The sequence below is a fragment of the Porites lutea genome, chromosome 11, assembly GCF_958299795.1.
Source record: "Porites lutea chromosome 11, jaPorLute2.1, whole genome shotgun sequence".
Classification (NCBI taxonomy): Eukaryota; Metazoa; Cnidaria; class Anthozoa; order Scleractinia; family Poritidae; genus Porites; species Porites lutea.
Genome location: NC_133211.1, coordinates 8,374,735 through 8,396,753, shown reverse-complemented (window position 1 = coordinate 8,396,753; position 22,019 = coordinate 8,374,735). Strand labels below are relative to the sequence as shown.

The 22,019-nt window shown below is 41.7% G+C and overlaps 1 protein-coding gene across 2 annotated transcripts; it reads left to right on the top strand.

Moving 5' to 3' along the window:
* Nucleotides 1-777: 777 nt before the first annotated feature.
* On the top strand, nucleotides 778-21,432 carry LOC140952819 (uncharacterized). Of its 2 annotated transcripts, none has more exons than XM_073402271.1 (7): nucleotides 778-873; nucleotides 16,558-16,652; nucleotides 17,177-17,227; nucleotides 18,276-18,337; nucleotides 19,216-19,557; nucleotides 19,824-19,913; nucleotides 20,628-21,432. In XM_073402271.1, exons 2-6 carry the CDS (start codon nucleotides 16,604-16,606, stop codon nucleotides 19,905-19,907), a joined length of 588 nt encoding a protein of 195 aa, XP_073258372.1. In that variant the 5' UTR covers nucleotides 778-873; nucleotides 16,558-16,603; the 3' UTR covers nucleotides 19,908-19,913; nucleotides 20,628-21,432. The 2 variants fall into 2 exon arrangements, with proteins under 2 accessions (XP_073258372.1, XP_073258373.1); XM_073402272.1 differs by having other exon boundaries at nucleotides 19,216-19,561.
* The last annotated feature ends 587 nt before the right edge of the window (nucleotides 21,433-22,019 follow it).

Genomic DNA, 22,019 nt, shown 5'->3' with positions numbered 1-22,019 from the left:
TACCCGTTGTTACCCCTTTTTACCCTTGTTACCCCTTCTTTCCCTTTGTTACCCTTGTTTCTCCTTGTTACCCTTGTTACCCTTGTTACCCCTTATTATTCCTTGTTACCCCTTTTTACCTTTGTTACCCCTTGTTACCCTTTGTTACCCTTGTTACCCTTTTTTACACTTGTTACCCCTTGTTTCCGTTGTCACCCCTTGTTACCCCTTGTTACCCTTTGTTACCCCTTATTACCCCTTGTTACCCCTTATTATCCCTTGTTACCCCTTATTATCCCTTGTTACCCCTTGTTACCCCTTTTTACCCTTGTTACCCCTTGTTACTCTTTGTTACCCTTGTTACCCCTTGTTACCCTTGTTACCCGTTGTTTCCCTTGTTACCCCTTGTTACCCTTTGTTACCCTTGTTACCTCTTGTTACCCCTGTTACCGCTTGTTACCCCTGTTACCCTTGTTACTCCTTGTTATCCTTGTTACCCTTTGTTACCCCTTGTTAACCGCTTTACCCTTTGTTAGCCCTTGTTACCCTTGTTCCCCTTTTTCCCCCTTGTTACCTCTTTTTACCCCTTCTTATTCATGAAAAAAAAAATTCAGAATAATTGAAGGGAGCCCGGAGCACTGAACTTGTGAAATCAAGTGTGCCTAGCATGTGATGTCTATGAAAAAGTAAAGATTTTCTAGTCACCTGAGAACAAAAGTTAGGCGCCACGGCCACTGGGCTCTGTAGAGCACAGCCTTAAGTAGCATGATATTTAATATTGTTTTTTTTTTACATGTTTTTTTTTTGATAGGAACAACTACAAAGTTATACTTTCTTGGCCCCTACCTGTGTCATATGGTACAGGTGGACTGATGGGGTAGTACAACTAATAAGGTTTGTACAGTACTGTCACAATTATCTAAACGTATAAATTTTAATGATTCTGGTACCTCTGTTACCCATTGTTACCCCTGTTATCCCTTGTTCCCCTTGTTACCCATTCTTACCCATTGTTACCCTTTGTTACCTTTGTTACCCCTCGTCACCCTTGTTACCCCTTGTTACCCCTTGTTACTCTTGTTACCCCTTCTTACCCCTCTTACCCCTTGTTACCCCTTGTTACCCTTCTTACCCAGTGTTACATTTGTTACTCATTGCTACCCCTTGTTACCCCTTGTTACCCCTTCTTATCCTTGTTACCTGTTGTTACCCGTTGTTACCCCTTGTTATTCTTGTTACCCCTTGTCAACCCTTGTTACCCCTTGTTACCCTTGTTACCCCTTGTTACCCTTCTAACCCCTTGTTACTTCTTGTTACCCCTTGTTACCCCTTGTTACCCTTTGTTACTCCTTGTTACCTCTTCCTACCCCTTGTTACCCTTGTTCCCTCTTGTTACCCTTTGTTACCCTTGTTACCCCTTGTTTCCCTTGTTACCCCTTGTTACCCTTTGTTACCCTTGTTAGCTCTTGTTACCCCTGTTACCGCTTGTTACCCCTGTTACCCTTGTTACCCCTTGTTACCCTTTTTAACCCTTGTTACCCCTTGTTATCCTTGTTACCCCTTGTTACCCTTGTTACCCCTTGTTACCCTTGTTACCACTTATTACCCCTTGTTACCCTTGTTACCCCTTGTTACCCCTTGTTACCCTTGTTACCTCTGTTACCCGTTGTTACCCCTTGTTACCCTTTGTTACCCTTGTTACCCCTTGCTACCTCATGTTACCCCTTGTTACCTCTTCCTACCCCTTGTTACCCTTCTTACCCGTTGTTACCGCTTTTTACCCTTGTCACCCCTTGTTACCCTTTGTTACCCTTGTTACCCTTTTTTACCCTTGTTACCCCTTGTTTCCCTTGTCACCCCTTGTTACCCCTTGTTACCCTTTGTTACCCCTTGTTACCCTTGTTACCCTTGTTACCCCTTGTTACCGTTTGTTACCCCTTGATACCCTTGTTACCCCTAGTTACCCTTGTTACCCCTTATTATCCCTTGTTACTTTTTTTTACCCCTTTTTACCCTTGTTACCCCTTGTTACCCTTTGTTACCCTTGTTACCCCTTGTTACCCTTGTTACGCGTTGTTTCCCTTGTTACCCCTTGTTACCCTTTGTTACCCCTTGTTACCCTTGTTACCCCTTGTTACCCTTGTTACCCCTTCTTACCCTTGTTACCCCTTATTACCCCTTGTTACCCTTGTTACCCCTGGTTACCCTTGTTACCTGTTGTTTCCCTTGTTACCCCTTGTTACCCTTTGTTACCCCTTTTTACCCTTTTTACCCATTGTTACCCTTGTTACCCCTTGTTACCCTTGTTACTCCTTGTTTCCCTTGTTACCCCTTGTTACCCTTGTTACCCTTGTTATCCCTTATTATCCCTTGTTACCCTTTGTTACCCCTTGTTACCTCTTCCTACCCCTTTTTACCCTTGTTCCCTCTTGTTACCCTTTGTTACCCTTGTTACCCCTTGTTTCCCTTGTTACCCCTTGTTACCCTTTGTTACCCTTGTTAGCTCTTGTTACCCCTGTTACCCCTTGTTAGCCAGTGTTACCCCTTGTTACCCTTGTTCCTCTTTTTTCCCCTTGTTACCCATTTTTACCCATTGTTACCCTTGTTATCCCTTATTACCCCTTGTTACCCTTGTTACCCCTTGTTACCCCTTGTTAACCGCTTTACCCTTTGTTACCCCTTGTTACCCTTGTTCCCCTTTTTCCCCCTTGTTACCCCTTTTTACCCCTTCTTATTCATGTTACGTCTTATTACCCCTTGTTACCTCTTCCTACCCCTTAATACCCTTGTTACCCTTGTTACCCGTTGTTACCCCTTTTTACACTTGTTACCCCTTGTTACCCTTTGTTACCCTTGTTACCCCTTGTTACCCTTGTTACCCCTTGTATCCCCTTGTTACCCTTGTTACCCCTTGTTGCCCTTGTTACCCCTTGTTCACCGTTTTACCCTTTGTTACCCCTTGTAATTCTTGTTCCCCTTCTTCCCCCTTGTTACCCCTTTTTACCCCTTGTTATTCATCTTACCCCTTTGTTACCCCTTGTTACTTGTTCGTACCCCTTGTTACCCTTGTTACCCTTGTTACCCGTTGTTACCCCTTTTTACCAGTGTTACCCCTTGTTACCCTTGTTTCTCCTTGTTACCCTTGTTACCCTTGTTACTTCTTATTATCCCTTGTTACCCCTTGTTGCCCCTTGTTACCTCTTCCTACCCCTTGTCACCCTTCTTATTCGTTGTTACCCCTTTTTACTTTTGTTACCCCTTGTTACCCTTTGTTACCCTTGTTACCCTTTTTTACACTTGTTACCCCTTGTTTCCGTTGTCACCCCTTGTTACCCCTTGTTACCCTTTGTTACCCCTTGTTACCCCTTGTTACCCCTTATTATCCCTTGTTACCCCTTATTATCCCTTGTTACCCCTTTTTACCCTTGTTACCCCTTGTTACTCTTTGTTACCCTTGTTACCCCTTGTTACCCGTTGTTTCCCTTGTTACCCCTTGTTACCCCTTGTTACCCTTGTTACCCCTTGTTACCCTTGTTACCTCTGTTACCCCTTGTTAACCCTGTTACCCCTTGTTACCCCTTGTTACCCCTTTGTTACCCTTGTTACCCCTTGTTACCTCATGTTACCCCTTGTTACCCCTTGTTACCTCTTCCTTCCCCTTGTTACCCTTCTTACCCGTTGTTACCCCTTTTTACTTTTGTTATCCCTTGTTACCCTTTGTTACCCTTGTTACTCTTTTTTACCCTTGTTACCCGTTGTTTCCGTTGTCACCCCTTGTTACCCCTTGTTACCCTTTGTTACCCCTTGTTACCCTTGTTACCCCTTGTTACCCCTTGTTACCCTTGTTACCCCTTATTATCCCTTGTTACTGTGCGATTATCGGAGGCGAAACGAAGAGTGGAGGCCAAGTATATATTCAAGGTTATACTATTTAATTGTTAAAGGAGATTACATGAGCAAGGCCTAAGGTCAACTGAACTATTGTACAATCATATCAGGATATATAAGTCGAGCGCGGTTGCTAAGTAAGAGGATTAAGGGCTAATCCCACATCCCCCTTTCTAGACATTTTGGTACTTCTATAAGAATGTCTCTGTGCAAAGTTCTTTAACGATAGGAAGCGAGTCAATCAAGTATTTCAATCACGAAACGAATCACTTATAACAAATGTTCTTTCAGTCCTAATCAAAACCTAATCTCTTGGGCGGGTTAACTTTTCTTCCGGAACGAGTAGTGTTTCCAGGAACGGGAACTAGAATAGAAGACTTTTGAGCAGACCGTAAAGCATCTTTCTTCTCTGCCGGAACAGATGGCTGATCCTTAGAAGTTTCAGGAGGATCGGGTAAAGGGCTTCCTGCTGCGTACTTTGCTTCCTTAGGATTTGGATTGAGCTGCCGTCTGTTTTTTCTAACCGTTGCGTTACTGTCAGTGTCGAGGTAATAGGAACGTGGCTCTGGTGTTTTGGCTACTACTACTGCGTTCTCTTTACGATCAGGGATATAAACACGATCGCCTGGAGACAGATGACTTAGCTCTTTAACTGCATGTCGTCGGTTGTAATCTTTTGTTTGCTCGGTCTTAATCTTGGCTTCCTTTTCACGCAATTTCGTTAACTCAGGCCATTGCGGTGTTAGTTTAGATGGGGTAGTTGGAAGGGTGGTGCGTAGTCGCCTTCCTATGCATAATTCGGCTGGGCTGAATCCGTTTTCAAGTGGGGTAGCTCTGTAAGCGAGTAGTGCTTCATATGGATCGTCGGATTTGGTAAAAAGGTTTTTAGTTGTTTGCACCATACGTTCGGCTTCTCCGTTGCTTTGGGGGTATTTTGGACTGCTGGTAATGTGTGTAAATCCCCAGTCTTCTGCAAATTTGGCGAATTCCGCTGAGGAATACTGTGGTCCGTTATCGGAGATCACGGTTTCTGGAATTCCATGGCGCGCGAAAATCGCTTTTAGGTGATTGATCACTTCTTGAGAGGTGGATTTTCGAAGTACTCCAATTTCACAAAATCGCGAGAAGTAATCTACCACGAGGACGAATTCTTGTCCTTTCCATTCGAATAGATCGGTTCCTACTTCCTGGAACGGACGCTCGGGTAACTGTGAAGGAATCATGGGCTCTGCACGATTAGTTTTCGTCTTGATGCAAGTAGGGCATTCTCTGACAAGATCTTCTATCTGCTTGCTGAGATTCGGCCACCAGACACCACTTTTCGCCCTTTCGCGGCATTTCTGGATGCCTTGATGACCTGTGTGTATCTTGTCTAATACATCGAGCCTTAACGCGGAGGGAATTATGACTCTGTCGTCTTTCATTAGGATTCCCTGCTGAACAGTGATTTCTGCTCTGTACTGCCAATACGGTTGGAGTGAACAATTCAGGTGGTGCTTCTCTGGCCAGCCTTCACCGCAGAACAGCTTAAGCTTTGAACAAACTTCATCTTCATCCTGATGAAGGCGTATTTCTTGCAAGCGCCGCTCTGTAGTTGGCAGGCATTCTACTATGTGTGAGACATAGAGGTTTAAATCTTCATTAAGTTGCTTCTCGTCTTTCGTGAGACTTCGGTGAAGCGGCGCTCTTGATAAGGTATCAGCTGTGGTGAGATCTTTTCCGGGTACATGGACTATTTGGTACGACTAGCGCATAAGTCGCATCCGGAACCTCTGAATACGTGGTGGCATGTCCTGGAGACATTTAGATCCTAGTAACGGCACCAACGGCTTGTGGTCCGTTTCAATAAGGAACTCTTTACCGAGGACAAAGTCGGCAAACTTTTCGCAAGCCCAAGTAGTTGCGAGTGCTTCTTTCTCTATCTGAGCGTATCTTTGTTCGGTAGACGTCATAGAGCGCGAAGCGTACGCGATTGGCTTCTTTTTGTCATCCTCTTGGACTTGTAAGAGGACTGCTCCTAATCCATACGACGAGGCGTCTGCAGATATAATAGTTTCTTTCTCGGAGCAGTAATGAGCGAGAACTGGCGCTTGAGTCATTTCTTTCTTCAGGCGAGAGAAAGATTCTTCTTGAGCTTGGCCCCAGTGCCATTCGTTCTTGCTTGAAAGGAGATCGCGAAGAGGCAAAGTCTTCTCGGACAGGTTTTCGATGAACTTCTGTTGGTGGTTGATCATACCCAGGAATCTTCGTAGTTCTGCAACATTTTGTGGTCTCTCCATCTTTTCGATTGCTGCAGTCTTGTCTGGATCGGGGCCTATTCCTTGAGCGCTGAGACTATGGCCCGCGAACTTCAATTGTTTCCTTGAAAATTCGCACTTCTCTGGGTTCAGGGTGATTCTTGCTCTGATCAATCTTGTTAAACTGCTTCAAGTCGTTCATCGTGTTCTTTTTGCGTCTTTCCATGCACAAGGATGTCATCCATAATGCATATCACTCCTTCCAAACCTTCCAGCTCGTTTAACATTCTCTTTTGGAATCGTTCTGGTGCTGATTTTAAACCAAAGGGGAGTCGCTGAAAACAATATCTGCCAAAGGGAGTCAGAAACGTAGTCAGGAGTTGAGAGTTTTCTGCTAGCTTCTCCTGCCAAAAACCGGAATTTGCGTCAATTTTTGTGAACACTGTGGACTCTCCAATCTCTCCTAGCAAGGCGTCAATCTTTGGAAGAGGATACGTTTCACGGCAAACGTTTTCATTTAGCTTTGTCAGATCCACACATATTCGGAGTTTCCCGTTTGATTTAGGTACTGTGACCATTCCAGCGCACCAGTTTGTAGGCTTGTCAACCTTTCTGATTACTCCCAGCTTCTCCATTCTAGCAAGTTCTTCCTTTACTTTGCTTTTCATTGGTAATGGAATACGTCTTGGGGTCATGATTGCAAACGGTTGAGCGTCTGGCTTCAACTTGATTTCATATTCTCCCTCAAGTTCTCCCAGTCCATGGAACAGTTGAGGGTATTTCGCTTTAATCCTTTCTTCGTAACTTTGACTTTGGATTTCATTGATTCTAGCCAATAAATTTAGCTTTTCAATCGCTGGCTGTCCCAGAAGAGGCTCTTTTAAACCTTTGACAACATAAATATCTTCCATCACGCACGTTTCTCCCAGGAATAAAGTATTACGAACTGTTCCCATTACACGAAGACCATTGTGATCGGCTCCAAAGAGTCTTTTGGAGGTGGAGTGCAGTTTTCCTAAGTTGCATTGGCGAAAAACTTCTTCGGGAATAACTGTGACATCCGCGCCGGTATCAATCTTGAAATTTATTTCGGAGTTTCCTATTAATAGATTTGTACGCCATTTCTCTGATGTTTCGATTGTGTTGACAACTTTATTGACGGTCATTACAGAGATATCATCTTCGTCCGAATCTTCACCAACCCTATGGACTCGTTTTGAAGATTTGCAGACCTTGGAATAATGACCCTTTTTGTTGCACGCGTTGCAGGTAGCATCTCTGGCTGGGCAACGCTGAGGAGGGTGACCTGGCTGAGCTCCGCATCTGTAACACGATTTTTGCTTCGTTTTCGAAGAACCTCCAAAATGCTTGGGTTTTAGACTTCGACGTTTGTTTTCTAGAACTTTCCTGTCATGCACTTCCGATATGTCGGTGGCACTTGAGTTGTTTTGAAGAATTTGATCTTGATGTTTCGTGATTTCGGCGGATTTAACTTCTTTAATTACTTGATCCAGAGTTAAATTGTCATTTGCCATCAATCGTCGCCTGAGATGAGAATCACGCAAACCAGCTATTATTTGAGTGTGCACCATTTGGTCACGAAGGTCCCCAAAAGAGCAAAGGTCGGCTCTTTTCTGAAGGTCTTCTATAAAGGTGAGGACAGATTCTTTGTCTTGCTGAAAGCGTCTTATGAACTGTGTTCTCTCGAAGACTAAAGCGACTTTTCCTTTAAAATGATCCTTGAATTTTTGTTTGACATTTGCGTACAGGATATCTTCCCCTATCAGTTTGAAACTGTCATAAATGTCGGCGGCATTATTTCCCATTACGTAAATAAGCGTATTGATGCGCACTTTATCTGACAGCTCATCACGTTCCGTAGCTGCTTCAAATAATTCATATCGCTTGATCCAGTGGTCCCAATCGTCTGTTTTGGGATCAAACTTAGCCGGAGGAGGAATATTAAAATTGGCTGCGGCCATTTTCACGCTTCCACTTTGTGGGTTATTCGTCTGTATTGAGCCCGTTAAACTCGATGCCTCTGCGGGTGTGGGCGGTGACGTGACTGGCGTGCTTGGCGTGCTTGTTTCCTCGATTCTTTCTTCGTTTGGACCTTCAGCGTTGGAATTCATTCACGCGATGTGAAATACAGTGGCGAAACAAACTTCTTTCCCGCTACTTCTTCTTCCTGCTGTAGGATCCCACTTCTGACACCATGTGCGATTATCGGAGGCGAAACGAAGAGTGGAGGCCAAGTATATATTCAAGGATATACTATTTAATTGTTAAAGGAGATTACATGAGCAAGGCCTAAGGTCAACTGAACTCTTGTACAATCATATCAGGATATATAAGTCGAGCGCGGTTGCTAAGTAAGAGGATTAAGGGCTAATCCCACAGTTACCCCTTGTTACCCCTTCTTATCCTTGTTACCCGTTGTTACCCGTTGTTACCCCTTGTTATTCTTGTTACCCCTTGTCAACCCTTGTTACCCCTTGTTACCCCTTGTTACCCTTCTAACCCCTTGTTACTTCTTGTTACCCCTTGTTACCCCTTGTTCCCCTTGTTACCATTTTTTACCTTTGTTACCCCTTGTTACCCTTTTTACCCCTTTTTACCCCTTGTTACCCCTTGTTATCGTTGTTACCCCTTATTATCCCTTGTTACCCCTTGTTTCCCCTTTTTACCCTTGTTACCCCTTGTTACCCTTTGTTACCCTTGTTACCCTTTTTTACCCTTGTTACCCCTTGTTTCCGTTGTCACCCCTTGTTACCCCTTGTTACCCTTTGTTACCCCTTGTTACCTCTTGTTACCCCTTATTATCCCTTGTTACCCCTTATTATCCCTTGTTACCCCTTGTTACCCCTGGTTACCTCTTCCTACCCCTTGTTACCCTTGTTACCTCTTGTTACCCTTTTGTACCCTTGTTACCCGTTGTTTCCCTCTTTACCCCTTGTTACCCTTTGTTATCCTTGTTAGCTCTTGTTATCCCTGTTACCGCTTGTTACCCCTGTTACCCTTGTTACCCCTTGTTACCCTTTGTTACCCTTTTTAGCTCTTGTTACCCTTGTTACTGCTTGTTACCCCTGTTACCCTTGTTACCCCTTGTTACCCTTTTTTACCCTTGTTACCCCTTCTTATCCTAGGTACCCCTTGTTACCCTTGTTACCCCTTGTTACCACTTATTACCCCTTGTTACCCCTTGTTACCCTTGTTACCTCTGTTACCCCTTGTTAACCCTGTTACCGCTTGTTACCCCTAGTTACCTTATGTTACCCCTTGTTACCCCTTGTTACCCTTTTTTACCCCTTGTTACCTGATGTTACCCCTTGTTACCCTTGTTACCCTTTTTACCCCTTGTTACCCCTTGTTATCCCTTGTTACCCCTTGTTATTCTTGTTACCCCTTGTCAACCCTGGTTACCCCTTGTTACCCTTGTTACCCCTTGTTACTCTTCTAACCCCTTGTTACTTGTTGTTACCCCTTGTTACCCCTTGTTCCTCTTTTTACCTTTTTTTACCCTTGTTACCCCTTGTTACCCTTGTTACCCCTTGTTACCACTTGTAACCCCTTGTTACCCTTCTTACCCCTTGTTACCCTTGTTACCTCTTGCTAACCGTTTTACCCTTTGTTACCCCTTGTAACTCTTGTTCCCCTTGTTCCCCCTTGTTACCCCTTTTTACCCCTTGTTATTCATGTTACCCCTTTGTTACCCCTTGTTACTTCTTCCTACCCCTTGTTACCCTTGTTACCTCTTGTTAACCGTTTTACCCTTTGTTACCCCTTGTTACCCTTGTTCCCCTTTTCCCCCCTCTTACCCCTTTTTACCCCTTGTTATTCATGTTACCCCTTATTACCCCTTGTTACCTCTTCCTACCCCTTATTACCCTTGTTACCCTTGTTACCCGTTGTTACCCTTTTTTACACTTGTTACCCCTTGATACCCTTGTTACCCTTTGTTACCCCTTGTTACTCTTGTTACCCCTGGTTACCCCTTGTTTCCCTTGTTACCCCTTGTTACCCTTGTTACCCTTGTTACCCCTTGTTACCCCTTATTATCCCTTGTTACCCCTTGTTACCCCTTGTTACCTCTTCCTACCCCTTGTTACCCTTGCTACCTCTTGTTACCCTTTGTTACCCTTGTTACCACTTATTACCCCTTGTTACCCCTTGTTACCTCATGTTACCCCTTGTTACCCCTTGTTACCTCTTCCTACCCCTTGTTACCCTTCTTACCGGTTGTTACCCCTTTTTACCCTTGTTACCCCTTGTTACCGTTTGTTACCCTTGTTACTCTTTTTTACCCTTCTTACCCCTTGTTTCCGTTATCACCCCTTGTTACCCCTTGTTACCCCTTGTTACCCTTTGTTACCATTGTTACCCCTTTTTACCCTTGTTACCCCTTGTTACCCTTTGTTACCATTGTTACCCCTTGTTACCCTTGTTACCCGTTGTTTCCCTTGTTACCCCTTGTTACCCTTTGTTACCCCTTGTTACCCCTTGTTACCCCTTGTTACCCTTGTTACCCCTTTTTACCCTTGTTACCCCTTGTTACCCTTTGTTACCATTGTTACCCCTTGTTACCCTTGTTACCCGTTGTTTCCCTTGTTACCCCTTGTTACCCTTTGATACCCCTTGTTACCCTTGTTACCCCTTGTTACCCTTGTTACCCCTAGTTACCCTTGTTACCCCTTATTATCCCTTGTTACCCCTTGTTACCCCTTTTTACCCTTGTTACCCCTTGTTACCCTTTGTTACCCTTGTTACCCCTTGTTACCCTTGTTACCCGTTTTTTCCCTTGTTACCCCTTGTTACCCTTTGTTACCCTTGTTACCTCTTGTTACCCCTTTTACCGCTTGTTACCCCTGTTATCCTTGTTACTCCTTCTTATCTTTGTTACCCCTTGTTACCATTGTTACCCTTTGTTACCTCTTGTTACCCTTGTTTCCCCTTGTTACCCTTGTTACCCTTATTACTCCTTATTACCCTTGTTACCATTTGTTACCCTTGTTACCCGTTTTACCCCTTGTTAACCCTGTTACCCCTTTTTACCCCTTGTTAACCTTGTTACCCTAAGTTACCTCATGTTACCCCTTGTTACCCTTGTTACCCCTTGTTACCCCTTATTAACCGTTTTACTCTTTGTTACCCCTTGTTACCCTTGTTTCCCTTTTTCCCCCTTGTTACCCCATTTCATTCCTTGTTATTCATGTTACCCCTTATTACCCCTTGTTACCTCCTCCTACCCCTTATTACCCTTGTTACCCTTGTTACCCGTTGTTACCCCTTTTTTCACTTGTTACCCCTTGTTACCCTTTGTTACCCTTGTTACCCCTTGTTATCCTTGGTACCCCTTGATACCCTTGTTACCCTTTGTTACCCCTTGTTACCCTTGTTACCCCTTGTAACCCCTTGTTACCCTTGTTACCCCTTGTTACTCTTGTTGCCCCTTGTTAACCGTTTTACCCTTTGTTACCCCTTGTAACCCTTGTTCCCCTTCTTCCCCCTTGTTACCCCTTTTTACCCCTTGTTATTCATGTTACCCCTTTGTTACCCCTAGTTACTTCTTCCTACCCCTTGTTACCCTTGTTACCCTTTTACCCGTTGTTACCCCTTTTTACCCTTGTTACCCCTTGTTACCCTTTGTTACCCTTGTTACTCCTTTTTACCCTTGTTACCCCTTGTTTCCCTTGTTACCCCTTGTTACCCTTTTTACCCTTGTTACCCCTTGTTACCCCTTATTATCCCTTGTTACCCATAGTTACCCCTTGTTACCTCTTCCTACCCCTTGTTACCGTTGTTACCTCTTTTTACCCTTTGTTACCCTTGTTACCCCTTGTTTCCCTTGTTACCCCTTGTTACCCTTTTTTCCCTCGTTAGCTCTTGTTACCCCTGTTACCGCTTGTTATCTCGGTTCCCCTATTACCCCTTGTTACCCTTGTTACCCCTTGTTACCCTTGTTACCACTTATTACCGCTTGTTACCCTTGTTACCCCTTGTTACCCGTTGTTACCCTTGTTACCTCTGTTACCCCTTGTTAACCCTGTTACCCCTTGTTACCCCTTCTTACCCCTTGTTACCCTTTGTTACCCTTGTTACCCCTTGTTACCTCATGTTACCCCTTGTTACCTCTTCCTACCCCTTGTTACCCTTCTTACCCGTTGTTACCCCTTTTTACCCTTGTTACCCCTTGTTACCCATTGTTACCCTTGTTACCCTTTTTTACCCTTGTTACCCCTTGTTACCCTTTGTTACCCTTTGTTACCCTTGTCACCTCTTGTTACCCCTTGTTACCCGTGTTACTCCTTTTTACCCTTGTTACCCCTTGTTTCCCTTGTTACCCCTTATTACCGTTGTTACTCTTGTTAACCCTTGTTACCCCTTATTATCCCTTGTTACCCCTTGTTACCCCTTGTTACCTCTTCCTACCCCTTGTTACCGTTGTTACCTCTGGTTACCCTTTGTTACCCTTGTTACCCCTTGTTTCCCTTGTTACCCCTTGTTACTCTTTTTTACCCTTTTTAGCTCTTGTTACCCCTGTTACCGCTTGTTACCCCTTGTTACCCCTTGTTACCCTTGTTACCCCTTGTTACCCTTGTCACCACTTATTACACCTTGTTACCCTTGTTACCTTTTCTTACCCCGCGTTACCCTTGTTACCTCTGTTACCCCTTGTTAACCCTGTTACCCCTTGTTACCCCTTGTTACCCCTTGTTTCCCTTGTTACCCCTTGTTACCTCATGTTACCCCTCGTTACCCCTTGTTACCTCTTCCTACCCCTTGTTACCCTTCTTACCCGTTGTTACCCCTTTTTACCCTTGTTACCCCTTGTTACCCTTTTTTACCGTTGTTACCCTTTTTTACCCTTGTTACCTCTTGTTTCCCTTGTCACCCCTTGTTACCCCTATTTACCCTTTGTTACCCTTGTTGCCCCTTGTTACCCTTGTTACCCTTGTTACCCCTTATTATCCCTTGTTACCCCTTTTTACCCTTGTTAACCCTTTTACCCCTTGTTACCCTTGTTACTCCTTGTTAACCCTTTTACCTCTTGTTACCCTTTGTTACCCCTTGTTACCTCTTCCTACAACTTGTTACCCTTGTTATCCGTTATTACCCCTTTTTACCCTTGTTCCCCCTTTTTACCCTTTTTTACCCTTGTTACCCTTTTTTACCCTTGTTACCCCTTGTTTGCCTTGTTACCCCTTGTTAGCCTCGTTACCCTTGTTACCCTTGTTACCCCTTATTATCCCTTGTTACCCTTGTTACCCCTTTTTACCTATTGTTACTCTTTGTTACCCCTTGTAACCCCTTGTTCCCCTTCTTACCCTTTTTTACCCTTTTTACCCCTTTTTACTTTTGTTAACCCTTGTTACCCCTGTTACCCCTTGTTAACCCTTTTACCCCTGGTTACCCTTGTTATCCCTGTTACCCCTTGTTAACCCTTTTACCCCTTGTTACCTCATGTTACCCCTTGTTACCTCATCCTACAATTTGTTACCCTTGTTACCCATTGTTATCCCTTTTTACCCTTGTTCCCCCTTTTTACCCTTTTTTACCCTTGTTACCCCTTGTTTGCCTTGTTACCCCTTGTTAGCCTCGTTACCCTTGTTACCCCTTATTATCCCTTGTTATCGTTGTTACCCCTTTTTACCTATTGTTACTTTTTGTTACCCCTTGTAACCCCTTGTTTTCCTTTTTACCCTTTTTTACCTTTTTTACCCCTTTTTACTTTTGTTACCCCTTGTTACCCTTTGTTACTCCTTGTTACCTTTGTTATTCCTGGTTACCCCAGTTACCCCTTGTTATTCTTGTTACTACTTGTTACTCTTGTTACCCCTTGTTACCCCTGTTACTCCTTGGTACCCCTTGTTACCCCTTGTTACTCTTTTTTACCTTTTTACCCCTTGTTACTCCTTGTTATTGTTGTTACCCCTTGTTACCCTTGTTACCCCTTGTTATTCCTTGTTACCCCTTATTACCCGCTGTTACCCTTTTTACCCCTTGTTACCCGTTGTTACCTTTGTTACCCTTTGATACCTCTTGTTACTTTTTGTTACCCCTTGTAACCCGTTGTTCCCCTTTTCACCTTTTTTTACCCTTGTTATCTCTTGTTACCTTTGTTACCCCTTGTTACCTTTGTTACCCCTGTTACCCCTTGTTACTCTTGTTACCCCTTGTTACTCTTCTTACCCCTTGTTACCCCTGTTACTCCTTGGTACCCCTTGTTACCCCTTGCTACCCTTTGTTACCTTAGTTACCCCTTGTTACTTTTTGTTATCGTTGTTATTCCTTGTTACCCTTGTTACCCCTTGTTACCTTTGTTACCTCTTGTTACCTTTGTTACCGCCCTTGTTACGTCTTGTTTCCCGTTTTTACCCTTGTTATCCCTCGTTACTCTTGTTTCCCCTTGTTACCCTTGTTCCTTCTTGTTTCCTGTGTTACCCCTTGTTAGCTCTTGTTACCTCCGTTCCCCCTTGTTTCCTTTTGTAACCCCTTGTTTCTCCTGGTTATCTCTCCTTTCCCTTATTACCGCTGTTACCCCTTAAGCATTATTTTTTTGTTAAGGGTTAGTATAAGATTTTTTCTTGTATTCTATTAATTCTTAAATGTAATTTTTGGCGACTGGAATACTTGTTCCGGCGACCAAAAATGAAAACTTGGGGGCCAGCTGGCGCCAAGATATTTTTCTGAAAGTTGAGGACCGAATTAGCAAAATAACAAATTGCACGTGTAGCACACGTTTTCTTCTAATTAAGTAAAATCAAATTTGCATGTGCAGCACGCTCTTTTGTCTTTCCCTTGCCGTTGTTTTGCACGACTACAACGCTGTTTTGTACGACTAAAACGTCAAACTTCCTAGTTACACATTATTTTTATGGAGGAATTTTCGTAGGTGCTTACCCAATATCTTGTTTTTTGAACGTCCCCAGTGCGCTGTTTCCTTTGTTCGTGTTCGCTTTTATTTTTTACTGCCGCTCATTTTTACCATTCTGGTCGCTAGCATTTCTCATTTTCTCACCGCCGCTTTCAATTTCCATGTTTTTCTTTCTACGAAATTCGTCTCCTTTGTTTTCAATAACTCGCTCTAGCTCTTTTTAGATGTTATCCACGTTAATGTAAACATAAAAAATAACGCCGAAAAAGACACGAGTTTTTTGTTGTTTTTTCTTTCTAAAAGTCCGGGCGGTCATGTGATTTCCTTCCAAATAAAACCTTGAGTTGCATTTGGATTTCCATACCTGTTGACTGAGTTATTTTAGATTGGTTTGCCTGTGGTGCGGACAGATGGTGGCTCGCTCGCTCGGTTTACGGTCACGTGATTACCAAATTTTCTTGGATGGGCAGATTACCACATTTCCTCAGCTATGGGGCTCCGCGGACGCGCGGCGCGTGGAGCTCCGCTAAAAAGGAAGAGTACCAGAATGAAGAAGAATACAAAAGCAGCAATAAGAACTTTACGTACAAATTAAGATCAGATCGAATTGCCGATTTAAAAGTATCCTCGTGGGGCTTATCTAAAACCGGCTACGCATTCCTTTCTTTAAAGCTGTATCAGTACGGAAATTAAATTTGTAAGTGCTCCTGCGGATACCCAGTATCAATAAACGATTGCGATGAAAAGAGCTTGTAACGCGGGTGGGGCCTACAATGTGTTCAAGAATAGTACGTCCGCCATGTCTAAAAACAATGAAACCACGGCCATGTTGATGTCCCAAAAAAGTCCTGTGAGATTTAAACCTTTCTCTTATTTTAATGGTCTTTTGTTCCGATACATTTCTATTTATAGCTTCTTTTCACGTGAGTGAATTTATACATCTTCAAGAACCATGCAAATTTATTTCGATAAAGCTCATTCATTTTAGTAGAAATTATACAACTATTCTACAACTATTCCGTGTCCATGGTACTAAACGCGAGAGAAGACACAAGATCTCGTTATGCTAAGTATGTTTATTGTAATTATTGATGTGAAAGGAGGTGTTAAAAAAATGCAGCACGTGAAATTGCCATTTCAACTATCCATTACTTATTCTCTTACCCATAACGTCCGCGATGTCCCAAAGACAACGCAGTTACTACAGTTAACTAACTTGCCTCGTTGTTCAGGTAAACTAAGTTATAATTGTTTTCTGAGGTTTCTTCAGTTGTGTTTCTTGTATTTGAGATCTACTTTCGCAGCTTCAGTTTCTCTAACGATCGTGCTCGATTTCTAATCGAACAGATTAGAAACATTAGAGGTACCAAGATAAAAAAGCAGGACTGATTCACTGAAATTAAGTTGATTCTCTTTCCGCTGAGAGATCGATTATGGTCGATCATGATCGATCATTTTCTTTGCCGGAGAATTCATAAAAGTTTTATTTGCGAGTAAGAGTTGTACTTTTGAAATTTGTTACACATTGGGATAGAAAACCTCACTGTCGTAATTTACTTCTTCTACTTGTTTCTGTAGTCCTCGCCGACTCAACTCACGTCAGTCGCTCTGATTTGAAACGCCAATGGCATCAAGAAAGAAAATGTGGAAAGAACGGGAGCTGGGATTGGATGGTATGTATCAGTGCTTTCTAAATTTCCGCAGAAATGTGTTTAAAACACTTAAGCGTTTCGTTCCGTATGAAGCCAAAGAAATTACCGTTACTTCGCTATTGTTTTCTGTTGATTTCAAAAAGACATCCGGACAGCTCATCTCTATATCATTTCTTTAAACTGAGTAACAATAGATATTGCTGTTTATTTAAGTGGCTTCGTTGCTGAATTCATTATTTAGAACCTTTTCTCATTTAGAAAATGCTTCTGTAGAACTGTAAAGAAGATTTCAAAAAGTGATTTGTTCAGGCATACCATCAAATCTTTAAAACAAATGCTGTAGCTAGTTTAAATTCATGCCAGTCCATAGCAAAAGACAACAGTTAAAAGTTTTACCCCTAAAATTTAGTCTGAAATAATTGGAGCATTGTTTTTGGTATTCAAGTTATGCAAAGATTCTTTTTACCTTGTTGAAAATACAACAAAAATCTTGACAGAGACCCTTTTACTATCTTGTCTCTAACGATTTTACTTCTTTATCATAGATGAATCTCATCCAGACGATCAAGTTGACATGCCCTCTAATCAGTCTAATGGTAAGTTTGCATAAAAACTCGAGACTAGCTACGTTTATTTAAGATTTGAAAGTTATTAATTCAGAGAAAATAGTAGTTCCTGTACGAGTGGCTTGTTGATCGTTTATTGTATTTTTTATATATCTAATAGTCCGGTTTAAAGTGGCTCGACCCAGGTTTTTCATTAACCATACCTAGTGTCTTCCAACACGAGGTAAAAAAGCTTTAAAGCTTTAAACAAAGCAGGAAATTGAATTGTAAAAAGTTCAGTATTTTGAGATCGACTATACTTGGCAACATTGCCTTTTTCACATTTCAGTCCTTGATTTGTGAGAAATCTAGTTATTTTTTGGAAGCAATTTTTAGCGATTTTTCGGGTTGAAATTTTTGTAACAATTAAACGAATTATAAATGATTTATAGGTTCTTCCAACAGACATTTAGCTTGCCCGTGGAAAGTAATTTTTGGCTTTAGATTCGTCTTTAAATATAGTGTAAATGAAATGACAAAAGATTCCCTGTATCGATTTTCAATTTTACTTCCAAGATAACATAAAATAATTCGTTTATTTTACGTGAAAACCTTAAGTTAATGTCATAGTTTACATGACATGGTGGCGTAAAAGTAAACAAAAAGAAAAACATCATGAACAACAATGCCTAAAAAGCCTGTTCAAATGTCTTGATTTCTCAAAAATTGAGGAACTAAAAACTTGCAATAGCGTCACTGTGCTGCTAACTACCAAGTTAGAGTTTGAATGGGACTCAAACGAAGTTTTGGTTTGTGTGTGTGTTTATGTGTTATTAGATAATCGCACACAACTAGCGCTAATCTTATCCCTTTCGCTTTCTTATAAGTACTCAGGACTTCTAATTACTAGCAACTGACAGGTACATTTTGAATAGTAAATGTACAATGACGCCATAGTGTAAATGGCCTATGGTGGCAAAATTCAAAGTGTTCATAATAGTAGCAGACCACTCCCACCCCCAAAAAGGGAATTGATTTTCATCAGACGAAATAAACAACAACAGCAACGAAAGAAACATGTCTATTGGTATATTTTTAGGGACATCGGTTGAGCTCATAGCTCAAAGCAAAGAACGACAGCAACTGTTAAGAGAGCTGAAGGTGTGTACATAATTATAGTAAATGAATGTGGTAGTCTCTCCTTCTCAGCCGTTTTGAGGGTAATCACGCAGCGCCACTCCCCATCTTTTTTCTCCTGCCACTTGTTAAGTTATGTGACTTTTGGTCTAGTTTTTTGTTGCTTGTTTCATGAAGTAGACCCTTCCTTGAACTTGGTAGGAATCTTGGCAAGACTGATTCTGATTATGGCGGGGACCCCTTGCAAAGAGCTTGGCAGTAAACTTGACAACTCAGTTGTCATTTTTTTGCAGTCAAGGAAATATCCACAAACAAGGGAGAATACGCTCTTAACTCACTCAAGAGCTAATTGTTTTTTCATTTTTTTTCTCTTGTCACTATTAAATAAACCATTCCAAAAGCCGTCGCAATCTGTTATTTATTTTTGTTTTATTATGAACTTTTTATTTCCATCATTCAAATCAATCGTTTAGAAGCTTCTTCCACCATTCTGTACTCTGTTTCCGTATTTGGGACTTTGTGTTAAGATTCTTATCCCTGTATCAGTGGTAGGCACAATTAAATCATAAAGCAATGTTCAGAAACATAAGTAATCGTATTACGGTAGGAAGCCTTTAATAGGTAATGAACAAGCTTATGACTACGGTGATGAAATCTGACGAAATGTTATGATTTTAGTGTTGATAATGACACAAGAGATGAATAGGATGCCAGGTTTTTAGTCTGTGTTAACTGTTTTTTCACCCGGCCCCTGAATAATGAAAGTGAACTTACCAGTAATCGTTCTTTAAAGGTGCAACATACAGTAAAATAGATGTGAAGTAGCAAAATAGAAATCAAGGAACATTTCCTATTTCTAGGGAGATTTCTGTTTGTAATAATTATTCAAATTAATATTTCAGGTTATGAGAGACAGAGTTGAACAGTACCAAGCACAGAATGCAGTTAAAGAAAACCTAATTCAAGTTTTACAGGATGTATTCAGAGAACAGGAGGAGAAGATTGAAACATTAGAAAACCACGCACAGGGAAGAGTTTGCACACACCCCAACCCAGCCAAGCCTTCCAGTGTCGCTAAACTTGTTGAGGCCGTACAGGTGGCCCACAAAGAAACAAACAGAATGCACCAAATGTGGTTAGATGCAGATTACGAGAGAGTGAAGTTTAAGACGCAAGTCTGGGAGCTGGAAAAAAAATTAAGAAAAGCAAAGGCTTTTATTGTAGAACTACAGATTGCAAAAAGTGTAGGTGTTTTACTTTTCATTTTTTCAAAGTTTGTTCATAATAAAGCCGCTTTCAAAAGTCCAATCTTTAATCCACTCTGAGAAAGAACTGAGTCCTTGGTTCTGCGGGTCTCAGTTTTGCGTAAAATAAGGCCGGGGCCCAGACCCACTGCGCTCCTCCCCTACATCCACCCCTGTAAGTGCTTTCTAGAGAGTATTTAGCATTTTGTAGTACTTAAAGGTAGCCGGATGGACTCATGTATTAAGGAGCTTCTTTTCACCTGTAGAACAAAAGAGAAACAGACGAACAACTGGCCATCAAAGAAGAAAGCAAAGACGACCCTGAAAGGAAGGAACAAAGTGTCGAGTAGGACAAGGTAAAACTGACTGATTAATAACATATTTTCTCTAAAAAATGGGAAAGAAACTAACATTAGGAACAAGCTAAAAGAGGATGATTATAAACCTACTGATTCAAAACATAGCACAGTCCTGTAGTCCAAATAGTCTAGCAACAACAAGAGCGAAACGCGCGAGACAGGTAAATGAACACGCCCGTGACAGAAGGTGCGAGACGTGAGAGGCACGAAACTTTGTTCTTTTCGGGCTGCTGCCCTCGATTCTCGCTCCTCTCTCGCTGTTTCGCCGCCTGGCGCGGGCGAGTGTGCGCATTCCTCTCACTAAATCTGAAGAAAAAGAGAGACTGTTCGCAGTCCACTTATGTATAGTGTAGAAAAACTGAGAAGAAAAGTAAGAAAGACCCACCACCATAAAAAAAATAAAAACAACGTCCTTAAAAAGAAGATGAAGAGTCTTGAGGAGAGCATTGACACGTATTTAGATTGAGAAATTTTACTGTATTGAAGCTAAATATAGCTAGGCTGTTTGGTTAGCAACATATTTATCTATCAAAACTCGGCAGTAAAATAACAAAGTTATATTTCAAAAGATAAGTATCTCTAACTTTGGGAGTGAAGGACATTACAAGTAAATAAAGGAATATACCTATAAGGCTACAAATTTAACACATAGGCAGAAACTCCTGTTGCCTGTTTACCCCACATTTGCTTAATTCTTTAAATTTCTTTTAGACATCCATACGTCCACCTTCAAGGGAAAAAGTTTCAACAGGAGACGTTATTGACGTGATCTTGACATCCAAGGGACCATACACAACGTTAGCGCGTGTTCGTACCAGTTTCACAGCCCGTATTCGTCCAAGCGTGAAAGTGATTGAAACTGCCATGAAGCAATAACAGAAGGCTGGGCTTGGCAGTTTTAAAATTGTAGACAGACTTCGAATCTTTTATAAAGGGTTGCCTTCTAATCAAGTGGTTGAACAAAATCTAGCGCGTTTTGGTATCTCGCTGAAAATCCTCGAAGAGGCATTTCGATAAAATGATACCAAATTACATTTGTAAGCAACATCAATAAAATTCTCTCTGGGCATCCATTCTTAGATGCCCTTAAAGTCTACCAACAGAGATGGTAAAAGAGAACTCCCACGATTAGTTTGGTCTACCAAATTGTCAGTTTTCCGGGTACATGTTTGCATTTAGTATCGTGTGAAATGTATGAAGCTAGATTTGTATTATTTTGATGATCATATTACAAATAACATTGTTATTCTTACCGAGGGGATATATAATTTATCCAAGGAATTCGAAAAAATTATACTTCTTTCTCATGCATATTGAGACCATTTGAGTACAGTAGTGTAGAGCTACGGTTATTTCACTTATTAGAAGAGCTCTTCACAGGTTAGGCCAGCAGCAATTAGAGATGGCCAGATAAACTCACAGATAACTCTTATTGTATTTCTTGTCAAAATAATTTTCTTTATAGCAGCGAAAAGAGATAGTAAAGTGACTAAACAATCGTTCCGTGAACTACCTTATAATGGTATAGAGAGGAGAAGTCGTTACGACATGTTGCGATGGTAGCAAAATTTTTGGATGACAACAAACCGAAAATTCACTTGAAAAGTAAATTCGCACTGTTTTAAACTTCATCGATCTTATTCAATTTTATTTAATTTGTCAAATGTTGGCGAAATTTTCTAGATTGATGTCCGAAAGGAACGTATCTGAGTTTAGAAAAAGAAAAGGAAACTTTTTGTATTGTGTTCACCTGCTCCGTAAAGCGGACTTGAAATAAGGAAGTTTCGTGTTGCACTCATGCAACGATGGCTAAAAATGTGCAAAAGAGAGCGATGCATGTGCAAAGTTAATGTTTTACTGATATAAACTTATTGCTCTTTTGCCGTTCTCGTTGCCATCGCCGTGGTTGTTGCCTAAGCTCAATTTAGTAGTGATCCAAAAATTTTGCCACCATGGTAACGTGACGTTACACTTCTCTCTATTAAAACATTGTGCATACCCATACCTCAAGCTACTCACTAGCATCTTCGGTGTAGATCACTTAATTTAAATGACGATAAGTCTATGGTAGACCCAAATCTAAATTGTTTATTTAATAATATT